The sequence below is a fragment of the Melanerpes formicivorus genome, unplaced genomic scaffold (genome assembly GCF_026170545.1).
Source record: "Melanerpes formicivorus ecotype bairdi unplaced genomic scaffold, bMelFor1.0.p_v2 SCAF_4, whole genome shotgun sequence".
In the NCBI taxonomy this organism is placed as follows: domain Eukaryota; kingdom Metazoa; phylum Chordata; class Aves; order Piciformes; family Picidae; genus Melanerpes; species Melanerpes formicivorus.
The window spans coordinates 17,678,003-17,692,567 of NW_027142356.1; the positions used below are offsets into that span (position 1 = coordinate 17,678,003).

The 14,565-nt window shown below is 40.0% G+C and overlaps 1 protein-coding gene across 5 annotated transcripts; it reads left to right on the forward strand.

Moving 5' to 3' along the window:
* Positions 1-257: 257 nt before the first annotated feature.
* CBR4 (carbonyl reductase 4) lies at positions 258-14,135 on the forward strand. Of its 5 annotated transcripts, none has more exons than XM_068137133.1 (6): positions 258-400; positions 2,792-2,933; positions 3,410-3,530; positions 3,992-4,128; positions 4,719-4,853; positions 6,263-14,135. In XM_068137133.1, exons 2-6 carry the CDS (start codon positions 2,792-2,794, stop codon positions 6,439-6,441), a joined length of 714 nt encoding a protein of 237 aa, XP_067993234.1. In that variant the 5' UTR covers positions 258-400; the 3' UTR covers positions 6,442-14,135. The 5 variants fall into 5 exon arrangements, with proteins under 5 accessions (XP_067993234.1, XP_067993237.1, XP_067993236.1 ...); XM_068137136.1 differs by lacking the exon at positions 258-400 and adding an exon at positions 416-620 and having other exon boundaries at positions 3,413-3,530; XM_068137135.1 differs by lacking the exon at positions 258-400 and adding an exon at positions 417-533.
* The last annotated feature ends 430 nt before the right edge of the window (positions 14,136-14,565 follow it).

A 14,565-nucleotide genomic window follows, 5' to 3' on the forward strand; every position in this document is an offset into this window, starting at 1 on the left:
ATAAATTGAAATAGACATAAAAGCCGTTCTCCATCGCTCCCCTGTGCCGCACCACCTTGCGCGTTTTGGGGACGGCGGGAGCGCAGCCCGCAAGGGACTGAAGAGGGGTGTTATCCGAAGGACGGAACACCGACGGCCAAGCAGCGGCGCCGGGCGGGGACTACGCGTCCCGGCGTGCCCCGCGGCGTCTGGGCGGGCTCCCAGGCGGCGCTACACCCCGGTGTCCGCACCGCGGGCTCCACCTTGAGCCCGACGGCCTGGCTGAGACCAGGAACTGCGCTTAGGTGCACCGCGGCGACGCCCTGCCATACCTCTGCTTACGTGCCTTTCTTGCCTGCCTCCCTCCCTCCCTCCCGCTGCGTCGGTCTGCACCGTACCGCCCCCGAGGAGGAGACTTGTGGTGAGCACAAAACTGCTCGGCTCCCTGTCGCTACCGGGCGGCCCACAGCTCTTCAACTTCGCCGCGGCTGCCCCTGCGCCGCTGACTCTGGGCGGAGCCGACTGGGGCAGGGGGCGGCCGCTCACCCTCGTTGGTGCGTGGTTTCGGTTGGGAGGGGCAGTCCCGGTGGAAGAAGGTTGGTGGGAGCCCTAAAGCCAGGAGGGGCTGAAAAATAAAACAAGTACGCTGAAAAGGAGAAAGGGTTTTCTTCGAGAGTCGGGGCCGGGGGCGGCGTGGGTGGCGTTGAGGTTCTGAGCGAAGAGAAGGGCCATAGGGGACAAAGGTCATACAGGTGCTTGTGCTGTGTGGCCATCGAGAAGAGCCTGTTGCTCGAAAGATGCATGTTTCCCCTGCCTTTATTTGATCAGGAAACATAAGGCGATTTGTGCTGCCGACATTTTCTCCCATGTCATAGCTAAGTCGAATCGTGTGTTGCTGGGTTGGAGCTAGGCCTCATGTGTCGTGTGTGTGTGTCCCCCTTAAATACCCGGGTAACATACGGGGAACTCTTACTGCTCTGGGCAGAATCGCTGCTATTTTTTCCCAAGACACCAGGAAGGGTAGAAGGATAGGTTTTACAGAGGTACTCTCCCCACAGCTAGCTTTTTGGGCCATGTGCAGCTAAGCATATTCAGAATTATTTAGAAAATGCATTTGGTCTGACTATTTTTAAGTAGTATAAGGTTCACTTGACATTGCTTAGTGGGGGAGGAGTCAGGCAAGACACAGGGATTCCTCCTAATGTGTATTAGTCCATGTTTGAAAAATAAAAAAGAGTGGGTATGCTCTGTGCTGGCAAGAACAAAATACGAAGGGAAAAAATTCTAGTACAGCATTGTTGCAACAAGTAGGCAAGTACTTCCAAGAGTCACTGTGGTGATTCTATACATGAAGACATCAGTCATGAAGGAGAAGGCAGACTTTGTTTCTAACAAATAAAACCCTAGTAACAAAATACGAGTCAGTTGGTCATGTCTGCTGTAGTTACTGGGGTGCAAGATCCCATAATTTGTCTCTTGCAGCCTATATACCTGGTGAAGACTATTCAGAAAGTTAGTTATTCCTGATGGGGCTGTGGTGTCCTTTTTATCAGTAAGGATATGTCTTCATGCAGAACAACTTTTTGTACGTGTTGTGTCAAAAGGGCTGCCACCTGAGATACAAGTATTTAGTCCTCTTCCTGTCCTAGGAAGCTGATTTCAACTTGCCAGTGGAAGCAGGCACATGGGTTGATTTCATTATCCTACAGGCCCTGTCACAACTGAAATCATTATGCCTTTGTATCAGTTGATGGTGTCCTTGTATGCTTTACACTGTGTACCCTTCTGGTTATTGCACATCAAGAAGGGTAGGGTGGTGGGATTAGGAGGTTGAACAGTCTTTAGTAAGGTACAGAGTGGCTTCCACATGTGTAGGAAGAGTAGCCTCCAAAATTATAAATAGTAATAGGAAGATGGGAGAAATGCAAAGTATTACCTAATCAGAAAGCAAACTAAGGACAAAAGGAAGTACTTCTCCACAAATAATGGAACTCACTGCCTCAGGATGTTATGGAAACAAAGGGTAATTGAGTTCAAAAAGGATTTATTTAAATGTATGGAAAAGGGATTTGTTATTACTCAGATTCTGCCTCTGTCTCCTCAAGAAATCCCGAAACAGCTGACTTATTTCTAGATATTGCAGAAAAAAAGATCATTCTACAAACGTACTTTTTTCTTACAGTCTTTAAACATCTAGGATAGAGCTACTTCTAAAGTATATCACAATTCAAAAAGCATTTCTGCAGAAGCAGAAACATAAACTAAGGCTAGTGGTAAAAACATGGTATTATGTAGTATAACTTAATATTAAACTATTGTAAATACAGTAGTATCAAATCGTGCTCATTAATGTTCGTGATGTGGAGGTCCCATACAGGTACTTAGGATATAGTTTGACCTTGAGGCTAAATGACTGGTGCAGGAAAAGTGCTTGCAAGAACAATGTATTCACAACTACTATGTTGTCTTGAATAAGCTTTGGCCTTTGGATATATAAATCATGTACTTCATCAACTCAGACTTAGCGTTAATAGTATTACTGAAATAGTAGATTATATTAACTAGTTCAGAAATCATTACTAATTAACTTGCTTTTGTAGAAATGGTATCTAATTTAGTTCAAGTGTTACTATTGTGGTGAATAAAAAGTTAACAAACTGCTAATTCTGTAAGCTGGTATTATAAAATGCTATGAATTTGCAATGCTATGAATTTGTAAGGGCTATGATGTTAACAAGAAGAGTGGTTATTCTCTTGCTATACTGCACCTGAAATTCATGGCTTATTTGCAATTTGTGAATTGTTTTTGAAGATGGGCAAGGTCTGTGCCATTTTTGGGGGATCCCGAGGAATAGGAAAAGCTGTTGCAGAACTGCTGGCACAGAAGGGCTGCCGCCTGGCAATCATTTCTAGGAATCTGGAAGTAGCCCAAACCACAGCTCTCAATCTTGGTGGTACGTATGCTGCTTTGCAATTATTTCTTCACAGTCCAATGCTTAGGTAACTCGTAAAAGCCTAAGAAATATGAAAGAAGAGCTGTATCAGTACAATTTTGGTTTCACAATGTTCTTTGTGAAAGTTATGTCTGCAAGATGTGAATTGTAAGATGAAAGGCATTATTCAAGGTCACAACAGGGAGGTGATATGAATTGAGTCATCCATGGCTGCTGACCAAGCCAGAACTGAGACCAGTCTGCTCATGTGGAACTTCTGATTTCCTAAGGCCAAAACCACAAACCAAGAAATTGTCACATAACTAATCAGTGCAGTACTTGAAAATTGTCCTTATTTAATTCTTTGGAAATTAAAGGGTTCCTCAAGTTCTAACTAGCTGAGCATCTGTTTTTCAAATTAAGTTGATAAATTCCAAAGAAGATTTTTGAATGGTATACCACCTTTACGGTTATGATGTGCCTTTATTTCAATACAGCAGGACATCTGGCAATTAGCTGTGATGTATCCAGCGAACAAGAAGTCCAAAATGCTTTTGAGGAGATAAAGAAGAATTTAGGTCCTCTTAACTACTTGGTTAATGCAGCTGGGATCAACAGGTTGGTTTTCCGTTACAATTCCGGATGACAGCATCTAATTGTAAGGTGCTAAGGACCTTGGTATTTAATGAGAGTGTTGTTAATGGATACCTCTGAAGATAGTGTTCACTGATACTTTGTTCCTGATGATGGTAAAATTCTGACATGACACAGCTTTCACTGTGTTTTCAGTTTATGAGTTCCTACTCTACTCCTCTTTCCTTTGACTGTCTTCCCCCTGAAATGGTCCAACAAAATGTTGAATACTTCTCTGCAAGGAAGGTTTTGTTGCCAGGAGCATAGCTAACTTTTTTTTCTTGCTGTGTGTTATTCTTGCAATGTCATAATTTTGAATGCTAGAATTTATAGAACCGTGTAAATGCCCTTTAATGTTTCACTTATCAACCATGTTTTATTATGAGCAAATGTAACCATTGATCTTGTTCAGTGAGTTCTTTTGGGGTTTTTGTTCTGTTTGTCAGGGATGGTTTGTTACTGAGAACCAAAACTGAAGATATGATAGCCCAGATTCACACTAACCTTTTGGGAACAATGTTGACATGCAAAGCTGCTGTAAAAGCCATGATTCAACAACAGGGAGGTGCTATTGTCAACATAGGTAAGTTGCTTGTCTAATCCACTGGGGTTCTATGTACTGGCTTTCTGGAAAACATTAGCAGATGTAATATGTAGAATTGCTCCTAATCACTATTGAGTTGCTTTATATTTAGACATTCTGTGTGTAGCATATTTTTATGAATGCTTATCCTTTGTGTAGTTTCAGCAACTTCTAAGTGTTAAACCAGTTTGTTTCAGTAACAAACACCTCAGAGTTTGTATTATATAGAATAAAGAATTTTACCATTCTTTATTGAGTCTTCCAGCTGCTAGTCCTTAGGTAAGCAGGTTTAGTTGGTTGGGGTTTGTTTGTTTTGGTTGTGTGAAAGGATTTTATTTTTAAGGAAAGCTCTTTATTTTACTCTTAAGGTGCCTGTTGGTCAACAAAGAAATTAATTCCAGAAAAATTGCAGATAATTGAGGGATTTGCTTTTCCCAGCAGTAGCTATGAAGTACACTTAGTAATATACTTTTAATTCCTTTTCTTGTAACCTCATATTCCATTCCAAATTTAGAACCTTGATAAAGCTAGTACAAAGTTCTGACTTAATCGTTTAATCTTTTCTTCTCTTTGATGTTTCTTTCTTTTAGGAAGTGTTGTAGGACTTAAAGGTAACTCTGGTCAAAGTGTGTACAGCGCTACCAAAGCAGGATTAGTTGGATTTTCACGCTCTCTTGCTAAAGAAGTAGCAAAAAAGCAAATTCGAGTGAATGTGGTTGTCCCAGGTTAGTTTTGGGGAATTTAAAGTTTCAATTTAGTTTTTGGGGTTATAGAATCATAGAAGACATTGGGTTGGAAGAGACCCTTGAAGGTCATCTTGTCCAAGCCCCCTGCAGTGAGCAGGGATGTTTCCTGCTAGATCAGGTTTTTTTAGAGCCTTGTCATCAAGAGATACTTGCTGTACTGTGAAAGTAACTTTAGGCAAATGGCTTTTATTTTCTCCAACTTTTGTAAGTAAATGTTTTTAATCTCTTTTTTCAGCTTACAGTATATGACATTCTTGTACAAAACCTTCAGTCTTTTTAAGGGAACACTGAGAAATTTGACAATGTGTTTACCTGTTTGTTTGTCCATCATTATGTAATAAATGTCTTCCCCTCCACCCCAGTTTGTTTCTCCTTCAAGACCCACCCTCCTTGCAGATGGAAGGATTAGAAGTAATTATATGCAGACAGCTACCCTTTTCTCCTCCTAGAGAGTGCTTATTTGTTATTAGAGAAACAGGAAAGACCACAAAAAGCTGGCATGAAATTGTCCCTGTCTATCGCTGTAGTAAAATGAGAGTCTGGAAAGAAAGTTCTGTAAGGACAAGGCTGTGACCACAAGATGATCTAAGCCCCACCCTTAAGGAAAAAAAAAACCTGTCTCTTCTGACTTCCCACTTACAGCTGTGTGCTCTGCCACTCACATGGTGCTAGCTCAAATGCCTTTCAGACCTCTATGTGAAAAAGTTCAGCTTCTGAGCTGTGTAAAAAAATACTTTTTATTGTTTAGTGAGTTGAGCAGCTCACTGAAGGGTCCAATGCCATCATAAAGGGGCACAGTTGTACAGTAGAAAGGAAACTTGAGACTTTCCCTTCCTGGTGGCAGCTAGAAAGCAGAAAAGATCAGCTCTTTGTGAAGCTGCAGCTTATGGGGAGAGAAGTGAAGCAGTGGGAATATGAAAGAAATATCCTTACAATTTTCAAAGAGTAGTCTTCAAATGAGTGCTGTAGTAGAAATTTTATAAAGTGCTGTCCCAAGTTTTAAAGAATATAGTGGAAAGACTTGCCACCTGTAGGTGTTTCTTGGCAGAGCTTCCATACTCATTTTTATTGAGAGTGTTCTGGTGACAAGATAGTATGTTGTCTTTCAGAAAAGTGTTAGCATACATGGCTTGGGGACCCAGTTTTAGACTTAAACAGATCTCTGGTTTTATGATTATATCCTGCTTCCCAAAATAGAAGGTATTTAATTCATGAGACAAAATGTTGTTCTTACTTATAAAATTATGTGGCCTGACTTCTGAGTCTTTGAAGAATGATAGCTGCTGCTGAGTCCTAGGAGTGGATTTCACTTTGGAGGATTCCAGGGAAAATCCCATAGAGGAATTTAGCTGAATGTTGGGTAACTTCAGTTCTCTTTTTTCTCACAGGCTTTATTCACACGGAGATGACTGCTCATTTGGAAGAGGATCAGCTGAAGAAAGCAATTCTCCTTGGAAGATTTGGAGAGCCTCATGAAGTTGCACATGCTGTTGTCTTTCTTCTAGAGTCTTCTTATGTTACAGGGAGTACTCTAATTGTAGATGGAGGCTTGCACCTTATGACTTGAGTACTACTCTGAGTAAGAATCTGCCTAAATGTCATTGTGATAATATATAAAAATTAAAGGGGGCAGGTTGAAACTAGTTGAAGATTGATGCATGTAATTGATTTGAAATTCTTTATTCAGAGGAAAAATTTATCAGCAGTGAGTCTGTTCCATAGAATCACAGAATACATCTGGTTGAAAGGGACCTCAAAAGTCATCCAGTCCAACTCTTGACCAGGTCCACATGCTGTTTAAACACTTCCAGGGGTGGTGACTCCACCACTGTGATTTGGCACTGTGAAGCCTGTTTGTAACAATTTGAAAAAGATCTGGCTTTGTTACCAAGATATTTTTAAATAGCATACTGAAGCATTTAAAAAGTACTCTATTTTGATCAAGTCATGTTTTCCAGTTTGGGATAGAGTGAATATTTTACTTGAGTTGTCATATTGCACAAAGGTTAGTAATGTGTGGAGGCCTCTTTATTGGGTGGCAGGTAAGATTACATCAAGGTCTTCATGTAGGCTGAAGACTGCAAACTGTAAAATTTTTTTTTCTTATCAGTTAGCCTCTTCAAAGTGGCGAGGAATTTCTTTTGGTTGTTTTTTGCTTGTAGCTGACACTACAAAGCTAGGAGCTTCTGTATCTTCAGCATACCTGAATTGCTTTCAGGAGATTTAATTACATGCAGTGTGTTTTTATAAAGACAAAACTCGCTCAGTTCCATTCTTGAATGTATATACAACACTTGTTTAATCAGGTAGCACTTGTGCATGTATATGGAAGGACTTGGTTGGCCGTTGAAGTTGCTAATTCTGTAATATTCTGAGTCTGAGTTGCACGTACACTGGTGAACAGCGCAGCTGCCACATAAAAGACTTTTCACTGACTCAGTAGATGTTTAGAAAATGCATCTCATTTCCAGAGTGTGAAGTCAAGGTGTATTATTGTATAGCTTCTTGAACAATCAGCTAAACTGTGGTATGTTGATGCTCTTTAATATGTATGTATAGTCAATAAAATAGCCATTAGTTTTATTCAAAGCAGCATTTGAAGCACAGTAATAACTTCACTGTTAAATGATCCTGAGCAATCTTCTTTTGTTGGAAAAACTACCAAAATTTTGACCTCAGGCTTTTCTACTGAGATAAGTAAGTTTTGGCAATTTATGTTTTTATCATCTCTGAAGACTATGAATGTGGTTTAGGACCTTCACTTCTTAGCTCCTGTGTTCATTGCATCATGATCCAGATGTTGATTCAGCTCTTGAAATTACTTTCCATCTTGGCACAAACCAAAGTACAGAAAGAAGAGATCTCACTGATGATAACTTTGAGTTTTGTAAGTCAGATTTTCTTCATTTGTGCAGCTGAGAAAGTTTGTCTTTGTGCCAGAAAACAATGCATGTTCAAGCTTCTCACAGGTATGCATTGAGAAATAATATAAGGTGCGATTGTATGTTCAGGGGGTTTACCGTTGGTTGTGTTGGAATATAAAATACCACTAAAGGCAATTCCTTCAGGGCTGCTTATCTTGCTGTTATCTCTTTGTAGAGAGATGATGTTATTTGCTGTGAAAAGTTGTGTCATATGTGTCTTTGTACCAAAAATACAATTGCTGATTATGTTTCCCTTTGATAAAAGGAATTGGCCAGAGAATAGATGAATATTTCTTTGGGTGCTGAAGGCAAAGAAGGACAGCTGGTACTCCCAGTTTTGCTAGTCAAGTAGTAGTATGTCAGTACCTTGGCTGCTGCCTCTACCTGTCCTTGCTGTTTCAGAGGCAAAGCTTTTGTGTCTGTCTTGAACAGAAGTGAAAACAGAGACTGAATTAAAAAAATAGTCTTTTTAGTGAGTTCAGACACTAATTATTATTTTCTTTGGTTTTGTTTGGGTAAGGAAACTGTTAGATGTTATTAACTAAGTTGCTTTTTTTTTTTCAAATAATGCAATACATACTATGTTTGTATTACTGCTGTTGCTACAGGACTAGATTGAAGCATTGGTAGCCTTATAGTTTTATAGAAGACCCTTTTCACCTGTTCTTCAAACTGGTAAATTAGAACTATCCCAGTGCTTCCTGTGTACAGCTATTCTAAGAAGTAATACCTGTTTGCCAGACTAAGCTTCTGTCTGGCTTGGTGTGACAGTGGAATTGTGAATGCGTAGAGTAGGTAACATAAATGTGTGGTGGTGTCTCCTTAGAAGACTCTTGTGCTTCCAGCAGTTTGCCATTGATAAGTTAAAATCTGCCAAATCGATTGCTCTATTTGAGGCCTGTGGGTTCTTAGATTTCATGAGACATAATAACCACCCTCTTGTGCTCTCTTTGGGTCAGTCTCAAATATAGACTTCTGTCCTATCCTGTCTGCTTCAGTTGTTTCTGTTTCAGGATGAAGAGTCATATTTCATTTAGTTTCATGTTGCTGGAAAGCTCTTTTTTTACCCTACATTGTCTTTGTTGTCCTCTACCTTCAGTGAACTGCCTGTGGAAGTTTTGTTCAAGTTCCTGCATCATACCAAAATGGATTTAGGATTTTGTTTGGGGATTGGGATTTTTTTTTTCTCCTCTGTGGCATTGCCTCTACTGAGAACTTTGCTTTTTATTGTACTTGCCTTATTGAGGTTCCTAAGGTGCTGTTCCATTTGTTTGCACTTTTGTAAATTGTTCCTTTACACTCTGATCTGTTTGTAATTACTGCATTCAGTGACAGGTTCCATTTGACTGCTACAGGTAGACTGCTGGTTTACAAAGGTTGACCTGAATTCTAGTAGCTTTTAGTTCATGTTGACTTCCCTCTCTCCACAAAAAACATACAATTTGCAAGTGTATTTAAAGTTGCCGAACTTACGTTTACCATATACAGTCTTAGTGATGTCAACAGGCATTGCATTTTTTTGACTTGTCTTTTTGGTTTCACTTTGGCATATTTCCCTGTTTTATGTTGCTCTTTCTTCATGTAAGTCTGTGGCAGAAGACCGGTGTCTTTATTAATAAACTTGGTCAGTATTCATGCAGAAATAAATGTTACTATCACAAAGCCAGTCTTTGAAAACAGCATTTTCGCTCAGGTCTTGTACACTCCTGGAGACTACAGCCAAAGCTGGTTCCCTGACTGGACACTTACCCAGTCCGCTGCCAATTGCTTTCATGACAGTTACATTGCTGGCCTTACCATCCTTGGGTGTCACAGCTACTGCCATCATCTTAATTATATTGGAAACAGAATCAAGTTTACTCAAAGTTTAGATACTAGGTCTAGAAATTCAATCCTTATTTGATTAGGTGAGTTAATATTTTGATATCTAGCTACACATTGTTCCTATCTATTTTGTATTAATATCTTGCTTATTTGTCTGGTTTCTGTGATATTTCTGGTGTGCCTGTCATGTCACTGCCCTTGATTAAAACTTGACATTTAGGTTTTTGCCTCTTGTACCACTATCATTTATGCCAAGCTACATATAAATAATTTTGCATGTAGATGTTCTTTAGCAGGACTGTGTGCTTGACTGACTTAGCATGATTTTTCATTGGAATTTTGAAAAATTCACTCTTATATTGACATACAAAGTTTCTGTGATTCCATGCCTAGTGAAAGTGAGAGCATGTGCTTTTTTTATTCATCTGTTTCTTCTGTGTTGCTTAAAACTCTCCTATAATTTTTCCTTAAGTACCATTAGAGCTTTACTTCTGCTTGTCCCTTAAGAAATGGATTTGTAACTTAGAACTTGCTGTAGTGAATTCCTATGTTGAATCTTCAGCTTTTGAGGCACCTATTGCAATTGATTAATCATCAGAAGTTTCTAGCAGGACACACAAAAGGTTGGTGAGATGGGATTTCTTTTCGGAATTGCAGCTGTAAGCAGGAGCTGCTGGAAGAACAGCTTGTGCAGACTTTCCTTTGTGGTAACAGATGTGCCGAAGTATCGTGAGTGTGCCAGATTCCACTGAAGAGCTTTCGCTTTGGCCTCCTGGGGGCAGTCTATCCTAAGGCATTATTGTATTGGCAGTACTGCGTTAGTACATGTATGTAGTAGGGAGGTGGAGTTGCCTGTGTAGATAGGAAGTTGGTAGCTGGCATTGTTGTTACCAGTTTTGTGAAACCCAAATCCATATATGCTGAGCTATGTGAGGATACAAGGTGTGTTTTTTAAAGATGGCGAAGATTTTGGTACTGAGTTCAGTGAAATTTGAATAGAAAGGGGATATCTAAATCCCAGACTTCAAAATCTCTATTACATTATCTACAGTTAGAATAAACAATATAATTTTTTATCTATTGCTGTTGGACAAATTTTCTGCCTTTGATGTGCTGTGTAGTGTGAGAGATTGCATTGCCTGAAACCAAAATATGTAGTGCCTCTTGCAATTATGAGACAATTTGTGTTTTTTTCAAAAGCATAGTGTAGTTTTTTTAAGTAGAGCTGAAAGTGAAAATTGAACTTTCCAAGACCAGGCACACCCACTTAATTCAGGTAATCCATCCTTGTTTGAAAAGGCAGGACAGGTGTTGTAGTGAAGTCTTCAAGACCACTGGCTCTTCAAAAACTCCCCTAATGTCCCTGATTACATTTTATTTTCACACACATGCTCTGCTCAGTTTCAGACTCCTCCTTGCTGTAGATATGTCTGCTGAGTTAGTAACAAATATTGCCTCTCTTGGTGTCGTTATATGCACGTGAGAGCATGAGGGGCAGACGTCACCGAGCTAACACCATCTGAGCACATGGAGCTGCCTGCGTGTTACTTATTTCCCAACTGCTGGCTGCGTGTTACTTATTCCCCAACTGCTGGCTGTCACTGCTGAAGTGGCCTTGCATGTTCATCGTGTTGCCACATTTGAAGCTCCTGTGTTATTTTGAACAATTTGTGCAGGGATAGCTGAAGCATGTTTGTGAAGCAGTTAGATGTTTTGTGAATTCTACCCTGCAGATCTCCCAGCTCTGCACTTCTAATGCTGAATGCACTGTATGTGTTACACCTATGTGTTGGAGGCTGCATTGTAAACAGATCTCCACTTGTATGCTGAAGACCTATTAAAAACTCTCAGTTACAGTGTTTTACTTCCTGCTGTTGTCAGTTTGGATTTTCATCCCATTTTTTCAGGTAGTTGGAAGATTTCTACAGAAAACTCCCTGCAACCCTCAAGAAAAGAAGCTTCATTGTTATTGTGTGTGTTTTGTATCAATGCCATTTAGTGTGCATGCATGATTTTTTATGGTGAGATGGTTCTGCCAGCAGCAGAGCAGGCAATGGAACCGCATCCATTCTCTGCATGTTCTTGCAGCTCTTACATTGGATGGCATATAGAACAGAGAGCACCTGTAGTTTGTAGTCCACTCTAATTGTCAGAGCACCAGAGTGGAGGTCGTGCTAAGCTTTCTGCTATGCAGTGGAGCTGTATTCAGTCGCTTTGGAAATGTTAGATTAGCCAGCTTAATTTATGACATGGGTTTGCAAAGCTGCTAAGTTTTCTGATTAATTGGAATGGTGTCTTTCCACTGGGGAAGAGCCCAGTATACTGCATTATTAATGTGAGGTTCGTTTTCAGGTATTTTTAGCTAAAGGTATTAATGAAGAGGTGTTTGCATTGACATGGTAATAATTTAATACTGCCTATGAAATGGACAAATTATTTGAGCCTCCCTTACTCTGTTGCAAATAGGAACTATATTTCTGCTGTCCTAACTGCTGTTTCCTCTGCCTTCCACATCGAGTTTGGCCATGCTTAGTGGGAGTTCAGTCCTGAATCCTGATTTGATAACTGCCAAAGCAACCAGGACACATCTGAGTTCTGACCTGAGGGCAGTGGAGTTGCACTGATCATCAACATTTTTTGCTGTTGTGTTTGTTGATGCTTGTGTCCTTTTTGCTCCACCTTGGGCTTCAGTGACACTTGTCCTGGGCAAAAACAGATCACTGATGTCTTAGTCCTTAAAATTAGTGACTGGAAACACATTCCATCTCTTTTAGGATGTAAAGGCTGACCTGAAATTCAAAAGAAACAGTTACTAGCAGTAGCTGGGCCTTTTCTTACAACTGTTTCTGTATGCTGCAGGAAAATATTAATCACAAATGAAACCTTTGTTCTGCTTTTATGAAGTTGGTTATTTAATAGAATTGCTACAAGGAAAAGCTTAAAAATAATTATTTAATTAAGATTTTTAACTGTTACGCTTTTTGTAATGAGAACATTGAGGGGAAACAACTAACAGAGCCTGGTTTTGCTTTTTTCCCACTTTTTTCCTAGTGGAAAGTGGATCTGGAACTTCATAAACTGAAATTTTGGGAAGCTGCTGTTCTTTACCTGAAAAGTATCATTCACGTACAGTTCAAGAGCTTTAGATTTAATAACAGTTGTACTGATGGAAAATTAGATTTTTATTGTAGGTTTGGTTTACTTTACATTATTATACATGAGTTAGTAAATGATCGAGGCAGTACAGCTGAAGTTAATAGTGAATTTAAGCAATATAAAGCTGCTGTAGATTTACAGTATGCTACAAAAATGTTTAATGAATCTGATTCTGAAATACTGTAGGAGGAAGTGAGTTAATATGTTAATAAACAGAATTGTGCATTAACTTGTAGAGCAGTGTGGTCAGACAGGTTCCTCTAATGCAGGCCCTTTCCTACAAATGACTTCAGCAGTGACTCAAGACAAATGCTGCAGATAGAAGCCATCTCCAAAATCCACAAGTTCTTAATCTGGAATAGAGTAGAGCTATGTTGTCTATTGTATAGCAAGTCTTATGAGGTATTTTCAACACCTTTTGCAGTATCTTTGGAAGGTCCCATCCTTGGCAATGCAGATTTGTACCCTCAGTTCTTTGTGGAAATACGCTGCAATGTCTGGGCCAAGAGTCAACCCAAAAGTATGCTCAGTTGTGTTTTAACAGAACAATTTCAGGGGAAAAAAAAACCCAAACAACCTAATTCAATCAGTGTGATGAGATTTGTAGAGCTCCTGCTGTAAGTGATGTCACCGTTGGCCATGTACTGTTGTTTTCTTCTCCTTTCTTGTTCTGCAGCTGTTTCTGGACCTTTTATGCTACTGCAAAACTAGAAAGCGACAGCAGTTGAGAGACTTCATCTGCTGTGCTGCATTTGTTCTGTAAGGCAAAAAACCGTAATCCTTCCTGGTGATGCTGGACTGACATTCATTCACCATTCTCTGTACAGCTCCTGAATTCACTACTCTACAGGTATGGTTGCTCTAAGTGTGAGCTTAGCATTATATTCCAAACACTGACATTTTTGTTAGAGAGCCAGTGCAGTATAAAATTGTTTTATATATGTCACTTCTGTAAGAGAATGCAAATGGTGGTTTAATTCTGTATGAGAGGTGTAAGTTTTAAGACACATTAAAGAGTACTATGTGTTGCCTGGAACAAATTGTAAATTTCTTAGGGCAGGAGCTGTGTTTTCATCTGATGGGTCTGTGTTCATGATTCTGCTCAAAGAAAAACTCTGCAGAGGGAAGGCTTTTTATTTCAGCTGGCTCAGGGGAATTAACTAAATGTCAGCAGATTCTGCTCCTTGCATGTACAGCTGAAGTGTGAGGCAGCAAATCAGGTCTGTTGTCGATGTGCATAATCTGAGCAGGCATTGGGTGCTACAGCCAGAGCATGCAGCTGGTCCTCAGTGTCATGACATGAAGTGCTGCATATTAAATCCATTTGGCCTGCTGGCAGAGATAAGGATAGAGGTGTCTGGGGCTGGGGGGTGGGGTGAGGTGGGGGAGTCAAGGCAGTTATTGGCATACACCCAAACAGAATTAAAATGGTCTTTGAAAGTGATAATGTGGAAAGAGACTATGATTTATAAGATAGGGTTTCAAATGGAACTATAGCTTGGGGTTGATCCCCATTCCCCTGATGGCTAAAATGGAAAAAATAGTACATGTTAACTAATGGTTGCTGTCATCATGAAGTTGCAGGATAAAGGCACTGTGTGCTAAAGTACATCACCAGCTGAGGAAAATACCTTCATCTAAGTGAAATTCTGCACCTCACTATTTGTTGGTGCTCTCGACAGTTTTCAGTCATCATCCTGAATGTAGTTACATTGAGTCTTCAGTCGATTTGAACACACTCAGACTGAGCAGCTTCCTAAATAATTTAAAAGGCTTCCCATAGTTAA